We start from the raw sequence: 14,672 nt of genomic DNA, 5'->3' as shown, positions 1-14,672 counted from the left end.
TGTTTATTTTTCTGGACTCAGTTGATTTAAAAAAAGAAAAAAAAAGTTTTCCACCTGAGTACCTACCTTTCACTGCTCACTACATGATGGCGCAGTCAGATATATAACTCATCTCTGGCTGTGCCATTATATAGTGAACGGTGAAAGGCAAGTAAAAAATAGCAACTAGTCCATTCATAAGCCACACACTTTACCTTTTTTGCCTCCTGCTTGGGTGAGGTTATGGCCTCTTAGATTTATTACAGAAATAGCACAGCAGCACAGAGTATTTCTGGAGGGAACTGTAGTGAGTCAGAATGTCTGCTTCACTACAGTTCCTACCAGAAATACTTTGTGCTGCTGGGAAGACTACTCCGTCTTCTACCTGCCTTTCACCACCCCCTTAATGATGGTACAGTCAGAGATATGTTATATTTCACATATAATTTATAGGTCAGACTGTGCCATCATATAGGGAGCGGTGAAAGGCAGGTAGAAGATATATACAACAATACAATTCATAAGCCACCCACCTGGCCAGGCTAACCTGTTTTGGGTCCATGCAGCTGTTGACTGAGAAGGCCGGCAGAGAGATCAGGGCACTTCTTCGGGAGGGCTCTGTACACCAAGGACAAGCAGGGCTCTGTGCACTGAGGACAAGCAGGGCTCTGTACACTGAGGACAAGCAGGGCTCTGTACACTGAGGACAACCAGGGCTCTGTGCACTGAGGACAAATAGGGCTCTGTACACTGAGGACAAGCAGGGCTCTGTGCAGTAAGGACAAGCAGGGTTCTGTGCACTGAGGACAAGCAGGGCTCTGTACACTGAGGACAAGCAGGGCTCTGTACACTGAGGACAAGCAGGGCTCTGTACACTGAGGACAAGCAGGGCTCTGTACACTGAGGACAAGCGGAGCTCTGTACACTGAGGACAAGCGGGGCCCTGTACACTGAGGACATGCGGGGCCCTGTACACTGAGGACAAGTGGGGCTCTGTACACTGAGGACAAACAGGGCCTTGTAAACTGAGGACAAGCAGGGGCCTGTACACTGAGGACAAGCAGGGCTATATACACTGAGGACAAGCAGGGCCCTGTAAACTGGGGACAAGCAGGGCCCTGTACACTGAGGACAAGCAGGGTGGGCACAACTGTGTTCGGCAGCGGCAGTGGCAGCAGGGAACCCCTGCCGCTGTGAGCTGGAATTTTGTGACCATGCAAACGTGCGACCGCTTAGGGCACGTAGGTCACATGTTTGCATGAGATCAATAAGCCACACCCCCTAATCTCCCCCTCCTGGAGGATGATGGACGCAGGTCTGCATGGGACAAGAAGCCAGAGCAGCGGGAGAGAGGACGTACACAGCTTCCTCAGCTCCTCTCCCCCTGCTCTGTCTTCGGAGGATGCAAGTTTCCACAGGGATAATAAGCCAAAGCAGGGGAAAGAGAGGACGTACACAGCTCTTAAGCACCTCTCCCAGGCAGCCGCTGCTACAGTGGCTGTCTGGGCACGGATTATCATTAATAGCTCCGGGCCGGCCCCTGGCAGCCGCGGCGGGCCCGGCTATTAAAAAAAATGTTTTTTCTTTTTAAGATTTCATATGACAGGCGGCGGACAGCTGGCCGTTTTACCGGCCGGGCCTTCGGACAATGTCCGAATGGACCGGCCGGTCAGTCCGCCCCTGATACTGGGCTGTATTAGGGCTCTTTTTTTGCACTGCGATCTGTAGTTTTTATTGTTACCACTTTTGCTTATATGTGACTTTTTTGATCACTTTTCATTTCATTTTTCTGGGATGTGTTGTGCAGGGCTGCCATCAGAGATTTTGGGGCCCCTTACAATGCTTACTGCCTGGGCCCATCCCCCCAACCCTCAAAACCCCCTGTGGTGCATCCCCAAGGCGGCCCCTAGGGCCAGCCCACTATCTTAAAAAATATTTTGAAAACACAGGACAAGAAAGAAGAAGAGCCTTTTAGTTGAATGAGGAAGGAGGAAATTTGAAAATATTATCACCATACATATTACTATCATACTGTTACTGACCAAATCCTGTATACTGAGACCAATATTACTAATAATACCAGAATACAAGGAGGATTATCACAATACATATTACCATCATATTGTTACTGACCAAATCCTGTATACTAAAACCAATATTACCAATAATATAACACTATGACCACTGCAACAACATAGTGACTGTATTAAAATCACAGAACATAGACCAATATCCCCCCCCCCCATACAAAGCTCATGAAGCAGTGACCCCCAGCTATGCAGAGGTGCTGTAGACCGTATAAGTGATTACAGTGCAGTTATTGACTCACAGGAGATGTGTTCTTTGAGTCTTTCTCTTTCCTTTTCTTCTCTGTCTTGCTCATATCATCATGAAGTCTTCTTCCAACCATGATTCATCTTCACAGAATCTGACAGACAACAAACATATTAGCCTTCATATGAGCTTTTTCAGCACATTCCCCACCTGTACCCCACTTTCAGTGCCCTAAATAATGCCCCTCTTGGGGTGTGTTGGGGGGAAAGGGTAGGGGGATTGGGTGGTGGTGGGTAGGTAATTTCCCTTCCACTATTAGGTAATGCCCCCATAAGGTACGTAAGGTATGCCCTCTACATGGTAAAAGCCCCCAGTAGGTCAGTAATACCCCAGTAGGTAGGTAGGTAGGTAGGTAATGCATCCAGTAATGTCCTAGGTAGGTAATGCCCCAGGAGGTAGATATTAGGTGATAGGTAATGCCTGAAGGTAGTTCATAGGAAATTCTCCCAGGTAGGTCACAGGTAATACCCCCAGTAGGTAGTTAGTAGTTTATGCCCCCAGTGGGTTATGCCCCCCCCCCCCAGGTAAGTAATGACCCCAGTAGGTAGTGCTCTCAGTAAGTAGTTCACCCCAGGTAGATAATGACCCTAGAAGATAGTGTCACCAGGTAGCTCATGCCCGCAGCAGATAGTGTCCCCAAGAAGGTCATACCCCCGGGTAGGTTGTGCCACTACTAGATAGTGTCCCTAATTGATAGAGTCGCTAGTAATAATGTCCCCAGCAGGTAGTGCCCCCAGGTAAGAGATGCCCCCAGCAGGTAGTGCACCCCAGCCAGGTAGGAAATGCCAACAACACGTAGTGCTCCCCAGCCAGGTAGGAGATACCCCCAGCTGGTAGTGCCCCCCCCCAGCCAGACAGGAGATGCCCCCAGCAGGTAGTGCCCCCAGTAAATAGTGCCTCCAATAACAGTGCTCCCAGGTAGGAGATGTCCCCAGCAGGTGGTGCCCCCAGGTCTGAGATCACCCTAGCAGGTAGTGCCCCCCCAGCCAGGTAGGAGATGCCCCCAGCAGGTAGTGCCCCCCAGCCAGTTAGGAGATGCCCCCAGCAGGTAGTGCCCCCCAGCCAGGTAGGAGATGCCACCAGCAAGTAGTGCCCCCCAGTCAAGTAGGAGATGCCCCCAGCAGATAGTGCCCCCCAGGTATGTCGTTACTGCAGAAATAGTGGCCCCCCCACAGGTAGGAGATGTCCCCAGAAGGTTAAGCCTCAATGTAGATAGACCGCGTGATGAAATTACGTCTTCACGCGGCCTGCAGCGTAATCTACAAAGCTTGTACATACATTGCGTACGCTATTTGCATAATGTACATACTGGAGAAGGAGATTGCTCTATCCTGTACTTACATTTTGTGCTCAATTTGCGTAATGTAAGTACAGAAGCAGGAGACCGCTGTTTAAACATCGGTCTTCTGCTTTTGTGCTGGGGCTTACGCAAGGGGGTGCAGCTGGGGCCTTGGCCCCTTACTGCGGTACTGGCTGTACCCCCCCTGATGGAGGCCCTGATGACGTGGCCAAAAAGCAGCAATTTCTGACTTTTTCATTTTTACGTTTACACCGTTCACCTTACGGGATCATTAATATAAAATTTACTCATGGACCAAATATGTTTATTAATTATTATTATTATTTTTTTTTTTTTTTATTTATTTATTTTTTTTTAATGAAAAGGGGTGATTTAAACTTTTATTGAGGGAGGGGCTTTTTCATTTTCTTTTTTTACATTTTCATTGTAAAGTAGCAGCGCATCAGGATGTTAATTTACGTCCATTGTCCTTAAAGGGGTACTCCAGTGGAAAACAAATGTTTTTAAATCAACTGGTGCCAAAAATGTAAACAGATTTGTAAAAGACTTCTATTTAAAAATCTTAACCCTTCCATTACTTATTAGCTGCTGTATGATCCAGAGGAAGTTGTATGGTTATTTTCTGTCTGAACACAGTGCTCTCTGCTCCCACCTCTGTTCATGTCAGGAACTGGCCAAAGCAGGAGCAAATCCCCCTAGTAAACCTCTAATGCTCTGGACAGTTCCTGACATGGACAGAGGTGTTAGTAGAGAGCACTCTGTAGTGTACAATAGTTCATAAGTACTGGAAGAGTTAAGATTTAGAAGTAATTTACAAATCTGTTCAACTTTTTGTCACCAGCCAAGATAATGTTTCCTACCAGAATACCCCTTTAACCCCTTAAGGACGCAGGACGTAAATGTACGTCCTGGTGAGGTGGTACTTAACGCACCAGGACGTACATTTATGTCCTGTGCATAACCGCGGGCATCGGAGCGATGCCCGTGTCATGCGCGGCTGATCCCGGCTGCTGATCGCAGCCAGGGACCCGCCGGCAATGGCCGACGCCCGCGATCTCGCGGGCGTTCGCCATTAACCCCTCAGGTGCCGGGATCAATACAGATCCCGGCATCTTCGGCAGTGCGCGATTTGAATGAACGATCGGATCGCCCGCAGCGCTGCTGCGGGGATCCGATCATTCATAACGCCGGACGGAGGTCCCCTCTCTTTCCTCCGTCCGGCTCCCGGCGTCTCCTGCTCTGGTCTGTGATCGAGCAGACCAGAGCAGAAGATGACCGATAATACTGATCTGTTCTATGTCCTATACATAGAACAGATCAGTATTAGCAATCATGGTATTTCTATGAATAGTCCCCTATGGGGACTATTCAAGTGTAAAAAAAAAATGTAAAAAAATGTAAAAGTAAAAGTAAAAAAAAAGTGAAAAATCCCCTCCCCCAATAAAAAAGTAAAACGTCATTTTTTTCTATTTTACCTCCAAAAAGCGTAAAAAAAACATTTTTTATAGACATATTTGGTATCGCCGCGTGCGTAAATGTCCGAACTATTAAAATAAAATGTTAATGATCCCGTACGGTGAACGGCGGGAACGAAAAAAAAAAAAGTCCAAAATTCCTACTTTTTTAATACATTTTATTAAAAAAAAATTATAAAAAATGGATTAAAAGTTTTTTATATGCAAATGTGGTATCAAAAAAAAGTACAGATCATGGTGCAAAAAATGAGCCCCCTTACCGCCGCTTATACGGAAAAATAAAAAAGTTAGAGGTCATCAAAAATAAAGGGATTATAAACATACTCATTTGGTTAAAAAGTTTGTGATTTTTTTTAAGCGCAACAATAATATAAAAGTATATAATAATGGGTATCATTTTAATCGTATTGACCCTCAGAATAAAGAACACATGTCATTTTTACCATAAATTGTACGGCGTGAAAACGAAACCTTCCAAAATTAGCAAAATTGCGTTTTTCGTTTTAATTTCCCCACAAAAATAGTGTTTTTTGGTTGCGCCATACATTTTATGATATAATGAGTGATGTCATTACAAAGGAAAACTGGTCGCGCAAAAAACAAGCCCTCATACTAGTCTGTGGATGAAAACGTAAGGCCAAAATTGGCTTTAAGGGGTTAAGGGGTTAATATTGCTGCCTATGATGACAACATTTGGGAGTGCCACATATCCGCTGTGTGTTTATATTGTTTCCTTCCTCCTCATCTTCGGGGCGTTTCGAGTCCTCACACATCACACAGTCCCCTGTTTTTAATCGGTATGTCGCCTTCTATAGGCGATATATTGACGACCTGTTCATTATTTGGACAGGCTCTTCCTCTCAAGCACATGATTTTGTTGACACTCTTAATTCTAACACCTGGGGTCTAAAATTTACCATTCACTGCTCTTCTTCCTCTATTGACTTTCTTGATCTTCAACTCAGAAAGGATTCGGACGGCCGTATAAAAACAAAAACATTTTTTAAACCAGTGGACATAAATAGTCTATTGGATTTTAATGGTTCCCATTATCCCCAGTGGATCCGTAATGTGCCCTATGGGCAATATTTGCGTATCAGAAAAAATTGTACATCTAATTCTGACTTTTTGGAACAATCACGTATTCTACAGAATCGTTTTAGAGAGAAAAACTATCCAAAATCGATTCTAAATAAAGCTTTTAATCAGGCTAAGGGACAACGACAAGAGGATTTGATAATTGATAAAACTAATGCAAATGATATTAAGAAAGAAATTATAAATCTCACAATCGATAAATGCCAAATTGATTGCAAAAATAATAAAAAATCCAATAAGAATTATAGTCACAATTTCGTTACCAATTTTAATTGCGCAGCACCCAAGATAAAAACAATATTCAATAAATATTGGTATATATTAAAAGGTGATCCGATACTTAAAGATATACTACCCGACCACCCAGGTGTCACATTCCGCAGATCACAAAATCTGCGTAATTTGGTGGCCCCCAGTGACGGTCTTAAGAATAATCGTTTTGTTGTATCTAATCGTGTAGGACAGGATAATGGCACTATCCCCTGTGGTAAAATGAGATGTAAATGCTGCATCATGATAGAAAAAGGTGATAATTTTATTTGTAATATTTCGAAAAATATATTTCGGATTAAGGGAACGCATGATTGCGAAAGCAGCTATGCGGTTTACCTTTTATCTTGTATTTGCGGTTTGCAGTATGTGGGCCGCACTGTTCAGACAGTGCGGTCCCGCATGAATAAACATCGTTCTAATGTGGGAAGACAATTCATGCTACACAGTGTCTCACGACACATATGTCAAATACACTCCGGGAATTTTGACTGTCTTAAATTAAAAATCATTGAAGTCATACCATTTATTATAAAAAATCGTTTCCAAAGGCTAATTAATAGAGAATCATTCTGGATTTTTTCACTTGGTTCCCTTTTCCCTGGTGGTTTAAATGAGATGATTGAGAACGCTGTGTGACTTGACTTGCCTTCTATTATCATAACATATTATAAATATATTACAAATTTATTGACATTTTATTTTATATCTTATGTATTTACATGTCCAATTTTTCTAGTTGGGCATGTGGATATATATAATTTTGTTATTTATTTATTTTTATATATATTTTTTTGTATTTTACTATTTTTTATATGTGTGTTTTATGGGCTCCCGCCCATTGCTTTTATTCCAGCAATGTGCGGGTTAACTGTTGTGTATAAATACCCTGTGTATCTCCACCCTCAACATGCCTGATGAAGCTGGTTATCCAGCGAAACGCGTTGCATGCCGGGTAAATAAACCATTTTACCTTTGAAGTCCTGTGCGCTGCCTCTATCCTGGTTTGTTCCCTGGAGGGATCCGCTTTATTTCTCCGCCTTTGTGTCCAGGAGCAGCTGCCGCTCTTCGCCCGTTGCAGGGTCACTTCACGCCTTCACCATAGTTGTACTTGGTCGCAGTACAACTAGACTTGGTGAGCAAGTTTTCTTGTCTTTTATCTTTGCTTTTACATTACGCTATCACACTAGGAGCGCTCTCCTTGTCTGTCTATTCCTCCTCATCTAGGCAGTTTAGGAACCATTCTTTGCAAAAAAATAGAAGATTGTTGGATCTTGTGTCATTCATTCCTATCGTACCTTAGAATCCAGTGCATTAAGAGCAGGCCATAGATGTAATGGTTAGCTATAACGATCCAGGTGTCAACGTCAATGATTAATTATAATAATTTTGTCATTGGTTTTTAACCTGTGCAAATGAGCATTAGTGTCAGTTATAGGAATGCCATTTTTCCCCCTATGGAGAATTATTCAAATTACTGGAAATATATTTACATGTACAGCTCTGTGCTAAAGTCAGAGTTCATCCTCTGTTATTAAATTTCCAGTGAAACCGGCATTCAGAACATTTTTCAATGTCAGGAAAATTGGCAAAAACATGTTTAACATAAAATGACAAAAATAAACTCAAAAACGTAATATGCTGTATTGTGAAATATTTCAGTACAGTATTTCAAATAAGAACACTTTTCTGTTATTTCCGCTTTCATTTATTTTGATAGACTTGCTTTCATTTTTTTCTATTTTTTAACCCCTTAAAGGGATTCACCCATCTCAGCAATAACATTTTTCCGACCTGTTTGCGAGAGCTGGAGGTGGTAAGAAAAGCCTAAAGTAACCTAAGAGAGGGAAGATATGCAATTTACATAACTCCCATTGACTTTAATAGGAGTTACGTAAATGGAGTAGCCCCACAGGCTACTATGTTTATGTTACTCTAGGAGTTACATAAACAGCGTACCTTTTGGGGCGGCACTAATGTGATAGCTGACACTAATGCTCATCTGCACAGGTGAGAAAGCCTTAGACAAAATAAATATAATTAATGATTGACATGGATGCGTGGAGCATCATATCTAACCATTACATCTATGGCCTGTTCATTCAGCACTAAGATCCAACAATCTGTTAGGAATTGTTGCTAAGCCTAAAACTACTGCTTACATGAGGAAAAGAAACAATATAAACAGAGAGTGGATATGTGAAACTCCCAGACATTGTCATAAGAGTATAAATGACTCCTCTCAAATTGTTTGTATCTATTGGCCATTGACACAAATTCCTAAACTGAGAAAAGACACAACCAATTTTCATTTTTGCATTTTCGTTTTTAACTCCTTGCCATTAAAGAGTCATAACCCCTTATTTTTCCATTCGCAGACCTATATGAGTGCCTGTTTTTTTGCAACTGTACTTTGTAAACATACCTTTCATTTTAATATAAAATGAATGGCAAAATCCCCCCCCCCCCAAAAAAAAAAAGACAAAAAAATCCTATTCTTACCCCTATAACTTTAACTTTTTCATTTACTGGACTATTTGAGGGCTTATTTTTTGTGTCATGATTAGTGTTGCTCGCGAATATCGCATATTCGCGAATTCGCGAATATTCGCGAATATAGCACTATGTGTTCGTAATTACGAATATTCATATTTTTACAGTACACATCACAGTGATCATCTCTCTATGCTTCCAGCTTGTGTAGTGTAAAGAAGGCTCTAATACTACTGTGTGAGACTGGTGTGAGCATTTTCGCATATGCGAAAATTAGAATATGCTAATTTTCGCATATGTGAATTTTCACCTATGCTAATTTTGTATATGCTAATTTTCACATATGTTAATTTTCGCATTCGCAAATTTTCACTTATACGAAAATAAAACGAGAATATTACGAATATGCAAATATTCACGAATATATGACGAATATTCGTCTATATATTCACGAATATTCGCAAATTCAAATATGGCCTATGCAGCTCAACACTAGTCATGAGCTGTAGTTTTTATCTGTACTCCTTTTGTTTTGATGGGACTTTATAAACTCTTTTAATAATTTTTTTTGTTATTATTACATTTGTAAAGTCCCTGTGAGACATTGATCATGGAACCTAAGGGGTTAATGATCTCCTCCATTAGTAATGAATGCCCAGCTTCTGAAAGCAGCCAGTACTCACCCACTATAAAGGGAGCACATTGACGTTCTCACTTCATAGGCAGTAAATATCCTGCAATGTTAATGTATGCCAAGGACCAGGTGGCCGCAGTGTACTGTACTCTGCAGGATCTCTAGAGGTAAAATCTGCATGATAATGTTTCCATATTTTTTTGAAAACATATTTATTTTCATTGCAGTAGACTTGAAGAGTTAATCTTGTAAATGTAGGCAATTGACAAATTTGCAAAGATGGAGTCAAAATGTTTTATATGAAAGAATTTTTTGCTTTAAAAATGTAGTTTGGTAGTACAGTATGATATTGGGACACCCTAATCCATCTACGGTTGTTAATAAACATAACATTTTCTTTGATGCTCTTGCTCTATTTTGTTTCCAAAAATACCCCACTATTAAGGGGTATCCTCTACGTTTAGAGGAAAGAAAGTTTCTACACCAGGACAGATGGGGGTTCTTTACTGTAAGAGCAGTGAGACTGTGGAATTCTCTACCTGAGGAGGTGGTCATGGTGAACTCTGTAAAAGAGTTTAAAAGGGGTCTGGATGCATTTTTGGAGAGTAATAACATTGCTGGTTATGTATACTAGATTTATAGGGACAGAAGGTTGATCCAGGGATTTATTCTGACTGCCATTTCAGAGTCGGAATTTTTTTTTCACCTCTAATATGAGTTTTTTTTTTGCCTTCGTCTGGATCAACTAAGCAGGGACTCATTAGGGATATAGATTGAACTTGATGAACTCTGGTCTTTTTTTCTACCTTATAAACTATGTAACTATGTAACTATTTTCTACATTTTCTAAAAAAGTAATTTGAATAAAACAATGGCAAAATTGTGATGATAATAATAAAGTACCTTTGGTAATATTGATAAGAATAAAGTACCTTTGGCAATATTATTATTTTCATTGAGGAAAAAATGTCTTTCTTTGGATAATATTCATTTAGAAAACAAAGAGAGTATAAAGTAGAGTATTACAATTAATCTAAATTCCTCTGTCTTATTCTGCTTAATGGGCTAGAAAGGCTATGTCCACACGGCAGAATTTCCATGCGGAACTCTGCATTGGAATTTTGCACGGAGATTCTGTTACAGCAGAGTCCCAATTATATCAATGGGCTTCTGCTGCATTGTGCACATAGCAGAATTTCCATGCCGGAAACATCTGATGAGGAAATTCTAATTCTGGTGTCTGCAGAAAGAATGAACATGCCTATTCTTACAGCAGACTCCAAACATAATGCATTGCTGTCTATACTAGCCTAAACACCATTTAGGGTGAGAGCTGGGTTGTGTACTTGTGAACATTTGGTTTTCATCTGATTTTACCAACTTTGCTTCATAAAACAACCCCTTAATGTGTCAAAAGGAAGTCAAGCATGTAAAAAATGCAGCAAAAGTTCAGTGTATGAACATAGCCTTAACACTTCATAAATCTTCATAAAAAAAACTCAATCCCCCTTAGCCACAGGATTTATGAGAAATGTAGGCAGCATTACAGAACAGCTTTAGGGATGAGTTAACATGCAAAATGGAGCCTATTACTTGCCTGCAACATTAACTGAGAAAGGTAAGCACAAGTGATGAGCGGCATTGCCCATATTCGAATCTTGCATATTCGTTAAATTCGCATATGTGAATATTTGCATATTCACGTACTCGAGGAAGAAAACAGTGAGGGGATGGGCCACTTTACTATTGGTTGCTAGGGATGTTGTTGATAACCTCTGACAAGTGTATTTCCATCATTTTAATTGGCCCACAAGTGAAAAGAAGGAATAAGCAAATATTCACATATGCAAATATGCGCATATACAAATATTCACATATGCGAATATGCGTACATGCGGAAAAAAGCAAATATTCACAATTTCGCATATATAGCGAATATATTTGCAATATTCACGAATGTGCAAATTTGTGATATTTGCGATAAAAATTCCAAATGCCCCAACGCCCCAACACTATTCACCAGAACGTTGACATTATTCTCTAATAATAGCCTATGCTGAATTGTTTAAGCAAAAAGAACAATTCCCGGAGTGCTTCTTGAAATGTCCAGGGATGTACCATTAGTAACATTATTTAGACAATATGCCAGAAGAATATGAATATTTAATACACAGTTTAATGAGTCTATGTATAAATGTAAACAGTTTATTTATATATATATACTTATTTTTTCTTGTAGGTGATGCAAAATATCTGTTTTGGTGATCAGAAGATTCTGGGCACACAACGTTTTGATACTACAGACTGTTGCTCATGCTAACGTAACTTAACTTGTCTGAAAGACTTTCCTGTAAATGCAGTGCAATGGTCACATAAACCTTTGTAGAGGAGTGCAAGCTCACTTCATTGTCCTGCTCACATCGTCTCTTTAGCATGAAATAAAGAGACACTGGAAATTTGAAAAAAACAAAAAATACAAAACAAAACATGAATCATATTGTAAAACTGAGAAGGAGCTTCCGAACACTTGTAATTCTCTTAGCCACTTTCTGCCTTGTAAGTATAGTAATTTCTGCTTACTATTTGTATTCTGGTCACAAGCAGGCGATAGTACTTATTGAAACATCAACACAAGCTGCTTGTGAAGACATCAACATGTTGCCATACCGGGCAATGGAGATGAAGTTAACAAAGCCAATTGATACTTCCAAGACGGACCTAACAATATTACTTTTTGTGGAAAGTCAATACTCACAGCTTGGACAGGACATTGTAGCAATCTTAGAGTCTAGTAGGTTTCAGTATGACATTGTAATTGCACCTGGAAAAGGGGATATTCCTCCTCTTACGAAGGATGGCAGAGGCAAATATGCAATTATAATTTATGAAAATGTTTTGAAATATGTAGCAATGGATGCATGGAATCGAGAACTTTTGGAAAAATACTGTGTCGAGTATAGTGTGAGCATCATTGCTTTCCACAAAGCTACTGAGAACAGCTTGCCAACCACCAAACTAAAAGGCTTTCCTTTACTTGTTTACAACAATGTAGCTCTCAAAGACTGTTTTGTAAACTCCAATTCCCCACTTCTGCACATAACAAAAGCTTCAACAGTTGAAAAGGGTCCTTTGCCTGGAGAAGATTGGACAGTTTTCCAATACAACCATTCAACTTACCAACCAGTGATTCTATCCAAACTCCAAACACCAGAGCAACATGAATACTATTTATCCAGATCTTCCCGCCATGCCACCGTTATCCAGGATTTAGGACTTCATGATGGGATTCAACGAGTCTTGTTTGGCAACAACTTGAATTTTTGGTTGCACAAGTTAATTTTTATAGATGCTATTTCTTTTTTGTCTGTAAAGAAGCTCAGTTTGTCTTTGAACAGATACATTCTTGTTGACATTGATGATATATTTGTTGGAAAAGAAGGGACTAGGATGAATGTAAATGATGTTAAGGTAAGGCCGTATAAAGAGATTCGTATATAATGATGAAAAATGTCCTAATTTTATTCACCATATGGTACATGTAATTCATGGAAAACAAAACACTATCTGAAATGTTTTCTTGCAAACACTTTTAGACTGGTATTTTTGGAGTGTGCTGTGAGAGCAATGTATTTAAATTTTATTTAAAATATGCACAGTACATAATGAGGCTTTATTATTATTATGAATGTTTAATCAAATGTGGTGATACTAGATCTGGTAGGAGTTCATTAAAATTAATTGTGTTTCATATTAGAAAACATTTCCAAGCTCAGATAATGCAAAACACATTTTTATATCAATCAAGAAAGATCAATTAAGCCTCCACTGCTCCATGACATTGCCTGTGAATTGTAGGAAATTGTAGCAGTACCATGATTTGCTCATTATGGGAAAAAAAAGTAAAACGGATTGCAAGACCAGAGATTTTTTTGGGGTAGATTTTCGTTTTGGGAGGATAAACTACCATTCGACTGTTTATCCAGTTCAGATTCAACGGCTAATTTATAATAATATTATAATGTTATAATTATAGTTTAAATTTGTCCCTACACACTCTGTGCCAGGTGCAGGGCACACAAAGAATTGTTTGTGATAATGCAGAGCATCATCGCTTACCTAGTCTTGGCAAGCAGCAGTTCATAGTATATCATTGTTTACTGTGATAGGAGTCCCTGTTCTTCTCTGTACTTTCTGTGGTTCTCCACACTAGGGTGACAAGAAAACTACATACTGAGCAAGAGGCATACACTATCTGCCTTGTTCCTCAGTGGAAACAAAACCTACAGTTTATTTAGAAAGGCCTTTCTTCACTTTTTTCACATTTTGTCATGTTGCTGCCTTGTGCTAAAATAAAAGTAAAACATACTGAGAATGTGAAAATTGAATGTTAGAAATCTTAATTTATTGAAAAGGATAGTCTAAAACATTGCATTGAAATAAATATTCTGGCCATTTATGAAGTACTTAGTTAAAAACCCCTTTGGCAGCGATTACAGCATCCAGACTTCTTGGGTACAATGCTACAAGGATGGCATCGCTGGATTAGAGGATTTGCTTCCCTTCTTTTCACAGATCCTATCAAGCTCTTCCAGGTTGTATGAGGACCATCGTTGGACAGCCATTTCCAGGTCTCTCAGTGGTATCGGTTTGGTTTAAGCCAGGGCTCTAGTCAGACCACTCACGGACATTAATAGAGTTGTCCCTAAGCCACTTCTCTGTTTTGTTGGCTGTGTGCTTTAAGTCATTGTCTTGTTGAAATGTTAACTTTCCACATAGTCTGAGGTCCAGAGCATAGCACTTCTGTGAGGGCTAAGTCCCTAACTTTCATGGATTCTGCTCCTAAATACCAGTTGTGAGTGTGCAGACATCACATCACACAACTGTCACCACCGGGTACTCTTACCTTGGCCTTACAACCGCAGCAATTCAATAGTACACTTCCTACAGCGCAGGGATGTTTGTCACTGTGGTGCGAGTGGGCAATCAAGAGGTGAAAGTGCCAAGCCAGTCAGCACTGGCACTGGTGCTTATGCCTCCTGAATATTTAAACAGGCATCCTTTTAGCAAAGACGCCCATGATTTTGGTTGT

The 14,672-nt window shown here is 40.2% G+C and overlaps 1 protein-coding gene across 3 annotated transcripts in view; it reads left to right on the top strand.

Moving 5' to 3' along the window:
* Positions 1-14,672, top strand: part of LOC130361904 (bifunctional heparan sulfate N-deacetylase/N-sulfotransferase 4-like) — a 428,712-nt gene that overhangs the window by 60,687 nt on the left and 353,353 nt on the right. For all 3 annotated transcript variants that reach the window (XR_008891199.1, XM_056565565.1, XM_056565577.1), the window contains exon 2: positions 11,823-13,051. Coding sequence is in view for 2 of the 3 variants with exons in the window: in XM_056565565.1 (XP_056421540.1) it covers positions 12,071-13,051 (981 nt within the window). In the remaining variant the exon portion in view is untranslated. The remainder of the gene's footprint in view (positions 1-11,822; positions 13,052-14,672) is intronic.

This window comes from Hyla sarda, chromosome 1, assembly GCF_029499605.1.
Source record: "Hyla sarda isolate aHylSar1 chromosome 1, aHylSar1.hap1, whole genome shotgun sequence".
NCBI classification, from domain to species: domain Eukaryota; kingdom Metazoa; phylum Chordata; class Amphibia; order Anura; family Hylidae; genus Hyla; species Hyla sarda.
Note: the sequence above shows the minus strand (reverse complement) of the source record. Positions and strands in the feature narration are given on the sequence as shown.